General features: G+C 47.7%; 1 protein-coding gene across 1 annotated transcript; it reads right to left on the reverse strand.

Moving 5' to 3' along the window:
• Positions 1–2,712: 2,712 nt before the first annotated feature.
• Positions 2,713–6,618, reverse strand: LOC144175393 (uncharacterized). Its single transcript, XM_077704473.1, has 2 exons — positions 6,450–6,618; positions 2,713–3,342 (listed from the first exon to the last, which is right to left on the reverse strand). The coding sequence occupies exons 1-2, from the start codon at positions 6,546–6,548 to the stop codon at positions 2,713–2,715; spliced, it is 729 nt and encodes a 242-aa protein (XP_077560599.1). The 5' UTR covers positions 6,549–6,618.
• Between the last annotated feature and the right edge of the window lie 11,077 nt (positions 6,619–17,695).

Raw genomic sequence — 17,695 nt, forward strand, 5'->3', positions numbered from 1 at the left:
AAGTCTTTGCTCCTTTCGGTCAGGAAAGTGCTATAGTGCTGCGGTGGCTTTCGCATACTAAGGATGGTGTCGTTGAAAAGTCCCAGGTAGGTGGCGTAGGTGTCTCCGACCGAGAGAAGGTCACGGTGGAAGCCGTCCCAGAGTGAGGGCATAGGAGACGGGAGAATGTAGAACACGCGGCGACCATGGAGATGCGATGGCGTTGATAGCTCGAGCCGAAACCAGAGTGGTAGGGCCCACTCGACGGAGAGCTCCACAAGCGCCTGCGAGCAGAAGCCTAGGGTCACAATGTAACCATGTGATGGCCACACCAATGTCTGTAGGAAAAAAAAAAAATCCCTCCTTTTTTCTTTCTCCTAACCAGGCTGTGTCGAATCAAGGATGAGGCTCAATTATGTCGCGGCTGCCGAGAAGCAGAAGGGTAGTGAGAAATTTTTCTGATACATTTATTTGTCTTCACATTTTAGTACCATTGACTGGTGTAGCTTGGAGAATGGCCCGGAAAACACCAGACAAAAAAGTACGTACGACTAAAGAACTCGACCTCTGGAACTGGACCTCCGTGCTTTTCGCGCTGTCAGCCCCATCCGACTAAACTGAATCGGTCATTTTTAAGTACAGGTGAAGTCACCCTATAATGAATGATTCAGAGTAACGACAAATGCGCGGCACGTCACTGTCATGGGGGGCCATGTGGACAACTATGAAATCACCCGCGGCGCAACGTAATGGACAACTGATTCTTGACGTGGTGCCTGCATGAATTAAGAAGCTTGGGTAGTGCAGACTATGAACGGACACGAAGGGGTTTAAAATGTACACAGGAGCTGACAGAGGGTGTCACATAAAATGACCCACCAATACTGGACCTCGTTAGGCTATGCGGTTGAGAGCGCCAGGCCACTGCAAACATGATTAATTAATGTAGGGTTTAACGCACCGACGCAACGGAAACGATGAGCCGCGCCGTAGTGGAGGGCTCCAGAATAATTTTGACCACCTAAGGATCTTTAACCTGCGCCGAAATCTCGTACGCACGGGCCTTTTTTGTGTTTCTCCTTCATCAGAAAAGCGGCCGCAGCGCCCTGGAGTTGAACCCGCGTCCTCGTGCTCAGCAGCACAACGCCTTAGCCACTGAGCCACCGCGGCGGGTGCCCATACGAACAACTGTACACATTTCTATGCAATGAAAGGTTCATTCAGGAAAATCAACTGCTGAATTTAACAGTAATAATGCGGTGTTAGAGGAAGATATCTTCAGCAAGCGTAGATCCTGTTTTGTTCGGATAAATTAAATGAGAGAGAGTACCCAAGCTTTAAGCTAAAACAACTGGAGATCCTAATCGCTTTCGCGTGATGTCAGCATATGCAGCTGCACTTGGATTTTAGATGGGAAAGTAGTTTCCGTCCCGACTGACAGAAACAACGCCGCCACTGAGCCGCAGTGTTGCTTACAAAATTCGGTTTCTAGAGTTTGAACCCTTTCACGAGGCGACATTTATGTGGAGAGTAGTGTCTTCACCTTTAAAAACAATTTTAAAGGTGTTTTCGCTTCCCACAAAACTCGCTACGTTCGAACTTCACACTGACTACTTTCTAGCTGACGCTGATGTCTTGGCCACTTCGGATACCTGAGTCGCCCCAGCGGTTCGCGACTCGGGTCACTAAAGGAGCCTTTTGTGGCCTGAGGTCATGCCTCTTCTCAGCGAAGTACGGGAACAAAGTAGAGGAGACAGTATGGTATTAATGAAAACTCCGCCGCCGCCCTTGAGCAATAACGGCATAGTTGTTTGCTCGTTTAACAGGAGTAATAATTGTCAACATTCACTTGACGTGGCACAAAACGGAAACGATGCTTTCTTTTGTTTTCTTCGGTTTCACGATGCGTGCCCAAAGTTGCGAACTACCAGTCACAAAGTATGGGGAGTGCAGGTAAGGATTGGATACGTGCTAGGAAATTCTGGCGATATTGGTCAATGCCTCCAAGGTTCTCTTATAATACCCGTGCCACACGTGCACGAAAAATGACATTAAGTGCTTAAGGCCTTAAGAAACCGAATGACATTATTTGGGCGGTTCGTGCTACACGCCAAAACGCAAGGGCTATAAATGTGTTAGGCATGATGGTGATCATGACCAAAAGGAGAAAAGCACACATGTTTTAGCAGCTTTTAACGTAGAGGAAAACGTCTTACTAAGTTAAAAATTTTTGTGATAGAAAATGTTGTGAGAAATAGTGTTTTCTTAAAACAGGTGCGAGCCGTTTCTAAAAGTGGCTTCAGCAGCTGCGGTCACCTGCCAGCGGTAGGCAAATCCGAAAAATTCAAAACGACGGGTAACACAATGTTTTGCCTCTTTCCGGTGTTTTAGTGAACTACTACTTCTGGAGAACTTCCCCACCAAGAGTGCACAAAAATCGTCTCATTTCGAAGTTCAGCTACGTTTCCACGTCAACACCCTGGTGCTGAGAGTTTAGTTGGTTTCATTTGGTGCTCATTACGTTCGAGAAGGCAGATGTATGGCATCCGTGAAGGCGAATGAGTTGTTCAGAACTCCTTAAACAAAAAATGACATTAGAGCGAATGGCATTAGATTTTTTGCGTGTAGCAGCGAATTAATGGCAATAAACCTTGAGGCATTAAGCACTTAATGTCATTTTTTGTGTACGTGCGGCACGGGAGTCAAGCAGCTTGGCAAAATGCGTTTTGAAGGTCAGCGAATTAAAAGCTTCAGCCTCCTTACCTGAAGAGTCACGGCGGAGTCATATCTTCGTGATGGATTCCCCTCATGATCGTCACCGACGGTAGGCCAGCCGAAGGTGCGGTTGGCCACGAATTCGACCAGGGCTTTTGTGCTTGCCTCGCCACAGCCTTTACACAGCGTGCAAGCCTGAATCATTGCGGCTGGCTTCGAGAAGCTGTCCAATTTTGGACTCAGGGCGGGCGCCTCGTACATTAGGCTGGCGGCCCAGTTCAGGATCATCTGGGATACGACGTCGGCCGCAAGCCTGCCATAGCGGTTCCTGGCCGCCGAACAGACGAACTTGCCGAAGTCGTCGCAGGGCCCCGGCACTGAGTCCCCATCCTCGCTTCGGTTCAGAAGACCTAGGACGTGGGCGTGGCGAATGCAGTCTGGGGTGGCGCAGACACCAGCGTCGTCGACGTCGTCGATGTCCTGCCGGCCACCCAGCGGCAGCACCAGGATGAGGACGATGAGGACCATCTCGGCAATGATGAAACCGGTGAGGTACACCCTGAACCACTCCGCAGCCTCAAGCCTCACGCTGCACACTCTCTTCGGCATCAGCGGCGCCGGCTCAGAGCAGTGGACTTCCGACGTTGACTGCGTTGGGGAGAGCGCAAAAGCAATACACTGTCGGTTCTCTCCCCCCGAGTGTCGCGCAGGCTATCTGTAGGGACGAAATGCGGGCAGTTTTAACTAGTGCTGAATTAATTTGTAGTTCAATCATCTGAACGAAAAGCAAAAACGCCCGTGTGTACGAGATTTCGGCGCACGTTAAAGATCCCCAGGTGGTCAAAATTAACCCGGAGCCCTCCACTACGGCGCGCCTCATCGCCTGCGTTGCGTCGGCGCGTTAAACCCCACAATCAATCAAAATCAATCATCTGAAGCGCATAAATGAAAGTCTGCGTGTAATATCACGGCAGCCGTGAGAATTACCCCCGGCCAATTCTCCCGGCAGTTTCCATAAAATCTGGCTGGCCTAAAATTTGCTAAATAATATTACGGCCATACGTAACCTAACATAACATAACCTCACCGAGACTAGCGTAACCTAACCGAACGTGTCATAACCTACTCAAATCAAGGCCAACTTCAACAAACCTGATCTAATTCAGCCCAACGACGCAGAACACAACCTGTATTAAACGTAATTCAATTCATTCTAGAAGTCCTGTGCGTCGATTTTTTGAGATAATAAAAACCATGGTAAAGAGATGTATTAACAAAATCACGATGACCGAAAAATTCTGAAAGCTAAAAAGAAAACACCCCAATGTCAGACGCGAACCTGCGCCTTCTCGTTTAAAGCCAAGTACTATACCAGCTGCACCAGTACTATACCAGTACTATACAGGGGCAGCAGCAAACACGACTTTATAGGGAATATTTACCCATATAATCTCCGGGTAGCGTGCTTAGCCAATAAGAGGTGACTGCGGTGAGAAATTTCTGACGGTAATTCTCACGGTTGCCGGGATAATAGACACTACCTAAAGGAAAAAGCTTCGTTCTACAGTGACTATCAGGCGTGCCAGTTACGTGCTGTCGGCGACTTAAATAGGGGCGTTCTAAAGGCTGGTTTCAGGAAGTAGGCTTCGTTAACTCCTACCTACCGCGGAGGCGTAGTGAATACATGAACAGACAAACTTCACCATCCCTTCGTAAAGAAAGTTGAGAGAAACGCGAAAGCTCTCACACGCCAAAACTGCTTCAAACGTGCGTCAAACGTGCGTCAAAACCTCCGCTAAAAGAGCGTCCAACTTTCGCTGAAAGGGCATCCACTCGATCGTCAAACCTTTAAAGGAGTCCTGAAAGAGGTTTCGCAGACACATGGGTGTTCACAGTTTCAGATACACCAATGTTCTAGTAATCACCTCCTTGAAGAATTTTGTTACAACGATCAGTATTACTGGAGTTATTGAACATCAAAACCTCGCATCATCGTTCGGAGGGATACTCATCCTCTTTTCGTCTTTCTCCCCTCCACGCGCCAGCGCTCCTCTCGGTATTTCCTATAATTCATCGCTTCTTGGTGACGTCTGCAACATCCGGTTGCAGACACCGGTCCCAGCATGTAAGATGTACCACAGGCGTGGTTTACGATGTCGGATTGTCATGTCGAGCGAGCTATGTCGGACAAACGTGAAGGGACGTAAATGTAAGAATTAAGAAACATGATCAGGCCATCAACAACAAAGACAAACTATCACAGTTGGCAACCTGTTGTGATTAGTATGGATGCACGGCAAAGTTTGGCAATACCACGTGCTTGCACCAACATACTTGTCAAACAACCAGGGAGATAATCAAGCCTACGAAATAAAAAAAAATTCCCCCGCATTTCCTCGAAGGGGAGTATGAGGAAGTGCGAAGCACGGGGTGATGCTATGAGGGGGAGTTTGTTGAAGTTTGGTGGCATTTTGCCCGTTAGTTACATTAACACCCCCTCGTGATCACGTTCGGCTTAACACGCCTCGTTTGTCCCTCTGCGGAAATCTTGGTGAATTAACGTGTATGTTCGAGAGGAGGAGCGCACCGCACCGCAGCGCACCGCAGCTGCGAAGCGCCGACCGGAGTGAAGGGAGAGGAGGCGCAGTCACGTGAGAGAATGCAGAACTAGCGGGTTTGTAGTATCACGTGTACACCACGCAGTTATCAAGCCGCTATAACGCCGCTGAGTCGCCAACGCACGCCGCTGACGACGTAGTTTGAATGCGTTAAAGATATAAGGCGCGTTACTAACACTGATATCAACGTCGCGTCCGTGGCTTAGTCGGTGGAGCGTCGCGCTGCGGCCGCAAAGTCCGCAGATCGAAACCTGGCGCCGGATGCTGTTTTTTTTTATATAGTGTAGTGGCCTGGCTGGCGCGCCGAGAGAGGGTGTTGTGAGCTGGAGAGTAGTAAAGGGGCTTTAGGAGAGTAGGCGAGGGGGAAGAGGAGGCGCTATGCGAGCGCGACGATTCAGGCTCGCTTAAGAAGTGCACTTATTCCTGGACAATCTCCCACGTGGGTATGTGCCATGTCAGCGGCCAGGCAGCGCGCGCCCATCTCCCCCCGTTGCTAAGGAAGACGAAAAGCGCGCGCACCCGCAGCTGTTGCTATGCGGACGGCGGAAGGTTCGGGGTCGCTTATAAAGTGCATTCGCACTTAAAAAACGAGGGGGCAAATGTGTCAGCCAGCCGTCCCTAGGACTATCGCCGCAAGAAGTAGCATACCGAGATAAGAACATGTGATGCAATTCATATTATCAGTTTGTAATATGCTCCGGTGCTGTGTATATATGTTGCATCTTTTCAAAATAAATTTCAGTCGTGAGTGGCGCCCTGTTTGTGTTAGCCTCAGCCCTTCGTCCGTGTCTTTTTGCGCCTAGTGAAGATAAATATAAACAAACTCGCCCAGTTATCTGTTTTGATGTAACATTTAACATCGTTTAACTCCACATCATCCAGCCTGCTTGGAATACACAGGTACGTCGGGGTTGCGCTTCCCGGTCGCGCCGGCCGCTTTTCTGATGGAGACAAGAAAGCAAAAACGTCCGTGTGTTTGAGATTTCGGCGCACGTCAAAGACACCAGGTGGTCGAAATTAATCCGGAGCCCCCCGCTATAGGGTGCCCCATAACTCAGGTGCAGTTTCAACGCGTAAAACCCTATAGTCAATCAATCAATGTTCAGGTATTTGGCCTCTTGTGAAGCGCTGTCTTACTTCTCTAGCTGGAGGTGTTGCGATGCGACTCGCATCTTCGCCAAAGACGGCAGGAACTGCGGGGGCGGCCGGCGTGGGTTCTGGTGGTAGCGGGTCCATGACAGCGTCAGGAGGCAGGCTGGAGGCTCGAAGCGTGCCGGGAGCCGGAGACGTCGCATCATTAAATCGGTCATTAGTTACAGCACCTAAAGAAGAAGAAAGTTAAGAAAGCAGGTGTAACTGCAGCTTCTCACTTCACAAGAAAAGAAAAATTTGTAGCTCTTTTAGTATTGCGAAGACGGAAGACCAGAGAAGCTGTATTGGAGGGCATCTATATTGAGTTATCATTCATTCATTCATTCATTCATTCATTCATTCATTCATTCATTCATTCATTCATTCATTCCATCTTGATTTCCTTTTTTTACAGGAGGAGGCGAGACAAAAAGCTGTTTGAACAGCTTGACGGGGTCCCGACCCTTTTTCCGTTGGCAACTTAGCGGAGACAGCTTAGGTTGACTCGCACAGTTTCAAAAACCATATTGCATACTAGCACTTCATGCAATAACACAGAAAGTGAGGTTATGTGTTATGTGAGCTACGTATTGCTACTTAGGCTAATCGAAAAAGGCACATACATATAACCTCCTTAGCATTCCTCATTAGCATAATTAACATAATGCTAAGCATCAATAACACAACTTCCTTAGCTTTAGTTATTAATCAACTCTTATGTTATTTTTTTCGTTAAAATTGTTGCAAGGCAACAGTTACACCCCTTTTCTATAACCATACTCCATCCGTAGATGGCTGTAGTGGCAGAAGCCACACCATGTCCGTGGTCGTTTCCAGTGTGGCCAAGTGAAAAAATTCACAGCTAAACTTTTCAGTGAATGCCACCTATAGATAGATGCTTCAGACTCCGTTGCCGTCAGTACGCACTGCTGCGCAGAGCGACTCGGCTCTCTGCTCAATGTTGCGCCGGTGGTGAAGCGAGTACACGCGCTACTCTGTGGGTATGTAAAACTGCACGCGTCTTCGAACCCGCACGAAACGGAAATTACAAGCGCAAGCGCTGGAAAATACATTCTTTATGGTCGGAGTTCAAATTGCCCCATTCGCTAAACTCCATTTCAGTATCCGGGTGGTGCAAGCGTCCCTGCTTCGTTGAAGCTGAGGGACAAGTAGAACCACTAAATAAGCTACGGTTAAGAGTAACGGCACTGATGCATGCCGGCAGCCATTTTGTTGCCTATCGCCAGTGTGGCCAGCTTTATGCGCCCGCTTGCGGCCGACCTTGAATGACGGAATTGGTCCGGGCGCCGCCTGGCAACCATGACAGCCGTGTTTACTTTCCGAGGACTTCGAGACAGCGCACCGTTGCGACAAGGTCAGGCTCGGTTACGCAAGCGTAGAATATTTAGTGGCTCTAGGTTATGCTTGAGCGACTAAATAAGCTAGAGCCACTAAACACGCGACGCTTTTCCGATGGCTGTAAGTTACGCCAGACCGCTGTCATTCTTCCCCAGCGGGAAGCAAGCAAGCGTTTTCAACCTTCCGGCCGATTGAACCGGCCCAGTACAGGGCAGCACGGCATCGGTGCTCTGTCTGGGGATTAAAAACTCACTGAACGTCTCATACAGCTGCACTGCACCCCGAAAATTACCATTTATTGAAGAACGCGCGCACGCGACAACACAGGGGCACCAAACTATCAGCGCCCATGGGTCTTCCGTGTAAACAAATGCCACGTGACGCAGTTCGGCCAATGCCCACTGCCGGCGGCATCCAACAATGAGAGAAAAGAGTGCCGACACTCTCAAACCTGATCTAGTGGCTCTAGGCATAGAGTTTCATACTAATGATATATTAGTATGAAACTCTATGGCTCTAGGGGCAAGTGTGTCGACGCGACACGTAGGGGACAAAAACTGAACTATGAAAAACATTTATTTAACGCAACGTAATTTAAAGCTTGCTTTCAAAGGATGAAACATTAAATTATGTAATGTTTAAACGCTCGATCGAGTACTACTTCAGCTTTCGGCAGGCAGATGGCAGGCTAGTCGACTTGCCCCTTGATTGCTATTGTTTGCCCTCAGCGCAGGGGGGCCAACAGCGAACCGTTTTTTAATACAAGGGGCGAGCAAGGAGTTGCAATAATGGTTGCAATAAATAACTCTGTCTCCTGGTTAATTCTGTCGCTCTTGTTTGGCTTAACGCTAGGTAGTACTACCGTCGACCCTAAGAGCGAACCATGCAACGACGAAATCGACTTTAAGGTGAGGGTGCCTGCTAAACCCGTGAGACCTTAGGCCCAAAGTGAAATACCTCTGTCAAAAACGTTGACAAATGCACCCCTGCGGGTATATGTTACGCGCCGTATCAATGGGAGTTTTAGGAGCCGTTTTTTTCTGTTTTTTGGAGCTACAGCTTTTGTCCGGCAAGCTCCGCTGAACAATTTCTCACCCTTTCTCTCTCAAACCGCCTCGGGAAGAAGAAAACGCGCTATAGGAACATTCCAATCGATAACGGGAAAATATAACGTTGCAGCGCTGACGCCACGACAGCACTGCGAGGCTACAACGCGCTCGTAAAATACTCAGAACTTTGCGCTTGATCGAACGGCGGCGGTCGTTTGCTTCGCGTTATTATTACGCGAGGTCTCGCTCCCGACGCCTCCGGGAATCATTCCGTAGTGAAATCACAGCCCGCTCCTTCCTGCGTGCACTACCGTAAGCTCATCACCAGTGTCACGCTCCTCGCCCCTCTCGCGATTCCTCGGCTGTTGACTGCCTTTGAACATCCATCTCAGCTACAACTACAAAGGATCAGTACCTGCGTTTTGAGGTTGTAGCATCGGCGGTTGATGAGAGACGTCGTTGTTCGCTGCAGCCGCAAGTCCAGACTTCGTCGGCAAAACTGTGTCAGGCCGTTTGAGATCCGGCAGTTTGGAATCCCCCTGACTGGCTGGTACTGCAGCTGCAGGTGTGACCGCGGTTTGACCGCGGCTATTCGATGCCACTGCGGTTTCCGGTCGTTGTTGCTCCTGGACTGTTGGTGACTTCGGCAGTGGCTGAGTGCTCGGAGTCACGACGGGGCGACGGTTTGGCGGCACAGCGTCACGCAAGTTTTGCTTGACCAGCGGGTCGGAGACGGCACTCGGGGCTGGCTCAGCTTCAGTCATTTCGACCGGTTTTGTTTTCTTGCGGTCGCGCGACTTTCTAAGCCTACTGGAAGGGGTTAACGATGTGGTTGTCTGGCTTGGAGGTGCAGTTGCTTCAGCGTCGATTGCCGAAGGATCGTTTGTCTGAGCGACGTCGCCACCGCGTGGCTTCTTATGCCTGCTTGTAAGGCCCAACGATGTGGTCTGGCTGAGAGACCACGACGTATGAACATCGGCCTGGGCAAGTTCCTTTACTTGAGCGAGCGCCGGTCTGGGTCCGCCGGAACTGGAAGACAAGTTCACAAAAAGCGCTAACGTCATGTACACGATATGTTTCGCAGACCTTCGATAATAATATGGTCTAGATTTTAGCGCTTTAGGTACAGAAAGCCGTACAAGAATTAGTGGTACAGAAAATCGGAGATCGAACATGGCAGCGAGCGCAGGAAAAGCGGAACAGCATATACGGAGGAGGGTTGTTGGAAAGGGGGACGGACCGTAGAACTTTGTAGACCCATCTTGTTCGCGTTGTGACGGAGGCTCAGAGCTTCATTCCATACCGCCAAGGGGAGAGCGAGAAATTAGGCCACGTCGAAAAAGACTAGAGCAGCTCAAAATGCCCCTGATCTTAACCGCCGTCGAAAGGAAGCGGCAATGGATGAAGCAGCGGCAGCGGCCTGACGAAAATAACATGAAGGTTCGAGGGGGAGTTCTAAGCATCCCGCGTAATTTTGAACTTCTCGTTCGGGCCGTACCTATGAGCTACATTTTATTCACATTTGGAGTGGCTCGTAAATTACTTTGCTTATTTACTTGTCGCTATGCAATGAGGTAATGTTACTGTAATATAATATTACTTCTCGTAATAAATCACATTACTTCTCGTAATAAATCACATGTAGTTTGTACTCTAAAAGACTTGACAAACAACGTGAAACTCATTGTACATCAGGGAGCGGGTAACGGTTCACGTTATCCTTTATTCCGTTACACTTTTTCGTTCTAGCTAGCTAGATAGGACGAAAAAGACGACATAAAAATTTCTGTAGTTTTGTCGCATTTTCGCGTGTCGTACTGTCGTCTTGTTGTATTCTTGCCGCGTCGAGATTCTGGTGTTTCGTCGTGTTTCGTATTCCTGTCCCGATTTTGATGTTCCGTCGTGCCGAATTATTGTCTTGTCGAAATCCTGATGCACCATCAGTAGTTGCACGTGGTTTGATTGGTATTGCCCACTGTGAAGAGTAGCGTAAATGGCAGTTCTGTTCTCACTACAGAAATGTTTGTCGTTGAGAAAATTGACTTTGTCGTGACGACAGAAATGTGTGTCGTAACAACAGATGGGTTTGCCTTAAAAACATGACTACTGTTGTTCCAACAAACATTTTTGTCGTACGACAGGAATTCTTGTTAGGTTTTTCAGGCATCCCTGTTGTGAATTTAGACATATCCTTTCCATCCTCCGATTTTTATTTCTAACCTCCTGTTTCCCTATCTATTGTTGAATTGTGATGATCGTGATTGCTATTGGTTTCGCCTTTGTAGTTGGGTGATGACGTGTCATCTTACCAAAAAGAACTAATATACCTATGTTTCATACTCTTGGTGTAATAACAGCGCTGCTTAGCGCAGGCATAAAAAGCTTATTAGGCACAAAATACTTTTTTTTTCTGTTACAGATGGTAACTGTCCTAGGCAATATTCCTCTCTCTGCTGTTCGTCCACCAGCATTCTAATCTTCTCTTCGTCGCCTCGACAGCCTTGAAGTTAACTTCCTGTGTGCTACCCTTAAATCCTGGGGCTTCTGGAAGCCAGGGTCCATGGGCTCCTGGCCGCCGTCTGACGAAGCGCCCACTCGTAACCTCCCTCTCGGGTGGTTACGCTCAGCAAAGATGACAAATAAAGTTTTATCTCTCTCTCTCTCTCTCTCTCTCTCTCTCTCTCTCTCTCTCTCTCTCTCTCTCTCTCTCTCTCTCTGGAAGCCGAATATTTCCCTCATGTAGATTTGGATGGATACCCTCACATTCTAACACTATGTGCCGCATAGTTTCTGTTTCTTTTCCGCAAACCACGCATACCCCATCATTTTGTGAATACTTCCCCACAAAGCTCTTAGTTTGCAAGCAACCTGCTCTAGCCTCAAAAAGCAAAGCACTGCCCCGGAATTATCGTAGAAATGTTCATTTCTGATGTTCGATTTCTCAGCCCTGTACATCTCTAACGACGTTTTATCTTCCATTTTTTCCCTCCATTTATTCGTTTCAATCTGCCTTGCCTTTTGTTTGGTTACCTTGGGGATTCTCCACTGCTATTTTCGTATTTTATCGTTAGCCTTCTAGTCCTCCTTAACCATTGCGTGTCCACGCTTTTCAAGTATAGGTACAGCCGGTAAAACGCTTGTCTATAACAGCGATTTTAACTTCAACAGGCTACATCCGAAAACTGCTGAAACATACTCGTTCCAAACACGTCGGAGGCAAAAGGGAAGGGCTAAGACTTCAGAATTCCGCAGTAGTTTTATTCAAATCCCGCTCCGGCGGGACCAGGATAGGGCCGAGAGTACGAACGCTGTGTTATAGACAAGCCTTTTACCGGCTGTAGCTGAAAACCTTAGCTGCCCACCTTAGTTGATCTATTGCTCTCAACCTCATCTCAAAACATATTTTACTCTGTGCTTCTCGAACTTCAAACGACGCCCAGCCCAATATCCCTGTACAGTTTGGTTAGTTGTTTTTCCATGCGCGCCTTCAAGGCCTGATAGAACGTCTGATTTTAGGCAGAGTAAAGCATTCACAAATGTTAGACCCGGAAACATCACTCTTTTCTACATTCCTCTCACTACTTCATATTTGTTAAACCCCCGCAGAGCTCCATGCTTCATTAGAGTTGCGTTTCGCTATCCCTTACCCTTAAGTTGCTCCTCGTGAGTTCTTAAGTAGTTATCCCCTTCGTTTATCGTCTTGATGCATCGACACTGCGTCAGTGGTAGCGTCATTGAAAACCATTATTCCGTATTTTTCTGCGCTAAAATTTAACCCGAGGTCGGTGGCGTCCTGACGGCTAATATTTATTAGCCGTTGCATATCTGCCTTGTTATCAGCTAAAATAAATATGTCGTCTGCGTATAACATTCCCGGAATATGCTGATGTACCACTTCGCCTTGCAGCATATCGGTCAGGCTAAACCCTAGTTGACTTTCTTACACTTTCTTTTCTAACCCTGTCATGTAAAGCATGAACAGTATTGGGCTCAAAGGGCATCTTTGTTTTAGTCCCCGATGGATGTTGACCTGCTGGGCGCATTTCTGTCCTTCCCAGGTAAGGTGCACCCTATTGTCTTTATAGATTGCTATAAGGAACTGTATTAACTCGTCATCTAATCCCTAGAGTTTCAGCATTCGCCACAGCAGTTTTCTGTTTACGTTGTCATATGCCCCCTTAATGTCCAAGAACGTAATCCATAGTGGTCTATTCTGTGCTTTCGCAATTTCAATGCACTGCGTTATCACGAACAGATTGTCATCCAGTCGCCTGTCTTGTCTAAATCCATTCTGCAGTTCCCCAAGTATTTCATTTTCTTCCATCCATGCTTGAATTTCTGATTTTATCGCCTGCATTACGAATCTATATACCACTGACGTTACTGTGAGTTGTCTGTATCAATCAATACTGGCTTTGTCGCCTCTGCATTTATATATTACATTCATCCTACTTTCTAGCCAGTCCTCTGGTATTTGTTTGGTTTGTATCACCTTATCTATTGCGCTCATAAACGATTCCTTAATTTTAGGTCCCAGCAGGTTTATCAGTTGCATTGTTATTCCGTCCGGTCCCACTGCTGTCTGGGGGGAAACCTTTTGCTGTGCTTTTTTCCAGTCAAGGTTGCTCAAACATATTTCCCTTTCCGCAGTCTTCTGTGACGATGATGTTATCGGTGCAGGCGTCCCTACCACTATTGCCCTAAACTTCTCACAAATCACCCAATGAATATGCGCCAACGCGTGCTCTCCTTCTAAATGTTTACCGTCCTCATCAATCAAGAATTTTTGATGGATATCGTTTGTTGAGCTTAGTAATTTTACATGGTTCCAAAACTTCTTGGATGCGCTTTTGTCCTTCTTCCGTATTTCTGCCATCCATTGTTCGCTTTTCTGCTTCATCTTTGTTTGCACGCTTTTCTGCACTTCTAGTTTTTTCCCCCGGTAGATATCCCATTTCTCCTTCACTGCCTCCGGTTCCATACCCGTTCTTTTTGTTTCTCTATGTTTTCTCGACACCTTTCTTCGCTGGTCAATGGCCTCTTTTATTTCCTTATTCCACCAGCATCTCGCCTTTCTCTTCCCTTTCTATCGGTTTCGTTGGTTTGCTTCATTCATCTTACCCTTTATGAACGCAATCATTTCGTCGTAATCCCAATTTTTGTCTGGGTATTTATTGATTTCATCTTCCATTCTATCAGCGATGATCTTTGAGTGTTCATTGTTCAAATTAGTTCCTCCTATTGTACCTATTTGCAAATTTGTCCAAGTTGAGCCTCCAAAGTGCAAGGTAAGCCGCTAGTAGTCGCTTCCTAAGCTGTCTGTTCCATTTTCATCTATCCTCATTTCCCGCAACCTTTCGTATACTGTCTCGGATACTCAACTATAGTCTATGCTGGACTGGATGTTACCGCTTCCCCACGTTATTTTTCCGCCACACTTGCTTTCCGTGTTTACTATTACAAGACGGTTTTCCTGACATAGATCTATCACTAGAGAACCGTTGTGTTGTGTGTATCCATCCAAACCTTCTATATGAGCATTCATATCTCCAACTAAGATCATTTCACCCGAATCTTTGAACTCGTTTATATCTCTTCTCAAACAGTTTACCATTTCCTTATTTTCCTCCCTAGCACCACTCCCGGTCCACAGATACACCACTCCTAACCATGTATTTTTCCCCTCTATGGTGCCTTAACCCATAGATGCTCTTTACAGCTTTCATGCACTCTCTGCCAGTCGGTCCCTTGTTTAATGAGCATGCAAACACCTCCCCCTCTCTTCATTCCTGTGGTCCTGTTGCAACCTTCCCAGACATAGTTGTCTATGACAGGTGCGGCTTCTAGGTCTCGGAGGTGAGTCTCGGCTAAAGTGTACACGTTTATTTCTTCCCATTCAAGTTGGTTTTGAATTTCCACCCACTTATCAGGCTTTCCGCGTCCCTGCATATTTATGTAGCTGAATAAATATTTATTGCATTTGTTTTTCCCTTTCCGGTTACGGGGTCTATTTTTGTCTTTTACAAAATTGTTCGCTCCATTGTTTCCACTTAAATCGCTCCTGTCAACGTTCTCAGGTACGGCTGTGGGTTCTCCGTTTAGCTCTAGGCCTGGCTGCCTCCAAGCGTTGAGTGTGCATGTGTCCCTCGCTTTCCCTTTGTCTCCTAGTTTGCCTTCCTTAGCTTCGTGGGGCCCCCAAAAAAGCTACCGCTCTCCCACCTAAGCGCCACCCCACCTTGTTCCCTAGCCTGGGACTGAAGTGAATCCCGTACCACTGAAAAGCTTGCCTATGTCCGATGGTGCCCACTACCCTGTTCACATCTATCACTTCAAGCCCAAAACTCCTCGCATCCCCAACGCTAATTTCCCTTTCCCTCCTCCTCATTCCCCTTCACTGCTATCGCACTCTTCGCCACCCACTTTACTATTCCGCTCTTTGTCCTCTGCCCATTTCCCTTCCCGCTGTACTTTTTCCATCCTCTTCTCTTTTTCCCTTCTATATTTCCTTCATTGTGTGCATCCCACTTACCCTTCCCCTTCATCCCCCACGCTCCTCCTCTTCCCCTCACCCATCGCTTCCCGATAAATTCCTATCAGAATCACTAGCAACCCACTTGGGCAGCAGGCTCAACATTTCTGGCTGATTTGAAGGAGGGACTAACAGACGGACCAGAATTTTTTCGTTTAGATCGCTCATAAAGACTACGGTCTTATAAAAACACGCAGCCGGGGCCAGTGTCGGGCCTGAATTCCCTTTGTTGAGAATCTGTAGCTTTAGTGGCGAAGCCTCGCCAACAGGTTGTCTTCTATGAGCAAAGCGTTTAACGTGAGGCCTCTGAAACGCGCGCGTTGCTACAAACGCTGCCGTCTGGCCCTTTAATTGCTCGCCCGTTTCCGTATGCTGGAAGTAAAACAACTGACGCAGCTTGAACTATAGTGGTGCAATGCGGGAGAGACGGCAGAGCTGGTGGACACCTCTAACTTTGTCGGAGGCTCGGTTGTTGCACTTCACATTTATTTCAAACTTGCCGCCAAACGTTCTCCATGACTGGCAGGCCGGAATCGTTTTGCCGGAAGCTTTCACATTTCTCCAAAAGTGGACCGCGTTGGCACGCGCTAGAACCCGTGGTCAAGTCTAAAGCCAACACCCGTGGTACGAACCCATGATAGCAAAAAAAAAAAAAAAATAGAACCAGTGGAAGGTCAATCGGATAGACGCCGGTTTCAAAAAACAAGGGACCCAGGTTCGATTCTGACAACGGAATGCGTTTTTTTTTCTCTCACAATTGGCCACACGTGTTATTGTTCCACACCGATGCTAATCCCCCACCCGTCGGCCCTTTGGGGTGGCCCAGCGATTCCGTTGCCGGATTTACGGCGTCTTCGGTTCCCGAGAGACCACGGAGCCCGAGACTTTCAAACCTCCTTTTCTTCTTGGGGCTTCGAGGTGTTTTGGTGCGACGGTCGGAAAAGGCTCGGCCTAAACAGCTCTGCTGTTAATGTAGAAAGTGAACCAACAGACATAGTCAGCTCAAAGGCTTAAAGAACAGTTTTGTTCCATCAGACCAACGACCACACACACGGCGCTTACTCACATAAGAGATTTCCAGAAAAGGCGAAAAGCAAAGATGCCCGTGTGTACAAGATTTCGGCGCGCGTTAAAGACCACCAGGTGGTCAAAATTAATCCGGAGCCCTCCACTACGGCGCGCCTCATCGCCTGCGTTGCGTCGGTGCGTTAAACCCTACAACCAATCAATCAATCAATCAATCAATCAATCAATCAATCAATCAATCAATCAATCAATCAATCAATCAATCAATCAATCAATCAATCAATCAATCAATCAATCAATCAATCAATCGTATTTGCGGAGCACCCAATATATTCAAGGGAGCACCCAATATATTCAACTATGTCTGCGCTCAGCCCCGTTCCCGCACGCTCCCATGACCACGCTCAAACGACAACGTGACTGCAAAGTATCTAATCAGCAACCGGCCTAATAACGGCATAGCAACGTCGAACTTAGGAAAGTAATGGCGCGTTTCGTCCGAAAAAATGAGCTTTCGAATAACAATTCGCTTTTGGCGTGGCCATACAGCCTGTCATTTTTTGTTCTGTTTCAGTCGCTCCTCATCTCAATGAACTTAACTCCTCTGACCTAAATAAATGAACTAACGACGCCTCTACATTTACTAAACGAACTAACCTGGAGGGCAAAGTGCTGGGGGGCGCAGCAGTTTGGCTGCTGTGACCGGGCTGCCGTTGCGTAGGGCCGACCGATCCACTGGTGAGAGTTGGCGGTTCCTCCAGTATAGGCGTTGGTGGCGACGCCAAGGGTTCTGGCGTTGAAGCGGTCCTCACGTTAACCGGCGACTCTTTCGGATTCCGGTGTCCGGGCCTTGAACGCGTCTTCGGGGTGGTATCGGTGCTTTGCGGCTGCTTCTTCGACATCGTGCTAGCTGGCCGCTTCTTTGTCTTTTTGCTCCGTTCGGTTTTGCTCCACGTACTCGAAGGAGCTTTCCGCCGGCGTCGCTGCAGCAGTGACAAGAGAGTGACAGGGGTAACTATGTGGCCTTTAAGCAACACTGATACGCCTGCTGCATAAGCCATTGCTTTCGTCTTGCGCGCAGTGGGGTGAGATGTACACAAACGTTTTTGTCGACGCCATTTTAAAGCAAACAACGCTCCATTAAAAGCTGCAATTATATTGCGCTCAAATGAAGCAATGTTTTTGAATGCTTGAAATATTGCGGGTGTTAGGTTCAGCGTGCGTTTGTATTATGAAAAATAAAGCCGTTCCACCTTATGTGAAAGCTGTCGGAAGTGCAGAGCAGGGAT

This window comes from Haemaphysalis longicornis, unplaced genomic scaffold (assembly GCF_048455015.1).
Source record: "Haemaphysalis longicornis isolate Haplotype H1 unplaced genomic scaffold, Haemaphysalis longicornis Haplotype H1 scaffold_3, whole genome shotgun sequence".
Classification (NCBI taxonomy): domain Eukaryota; kingdom Metazoa; phylum Arthropoda; class Arachnida; order Ixodida; family Ixodidae; genus Haemaphysalis; species Haemaphysalis longicornis.

Excerpts from the sequence above, each read along its gene's own strand:
- LOC144175393 (XM_077704473.1), bottom strand. The coding sequence starts at position 6,548 with ATGGACCCGCTACCACCAGAACCCACGCCGGCCGCCCCCGCAGTTCCT. Across the intron at positions 3,343-6,449 it reads CAACACCTCCAGCTAGAGAA|TCAACGTCGGAAGTCCACTG; the intron begins GTAAGACAGCGC and ends TCCCCAACGCAG.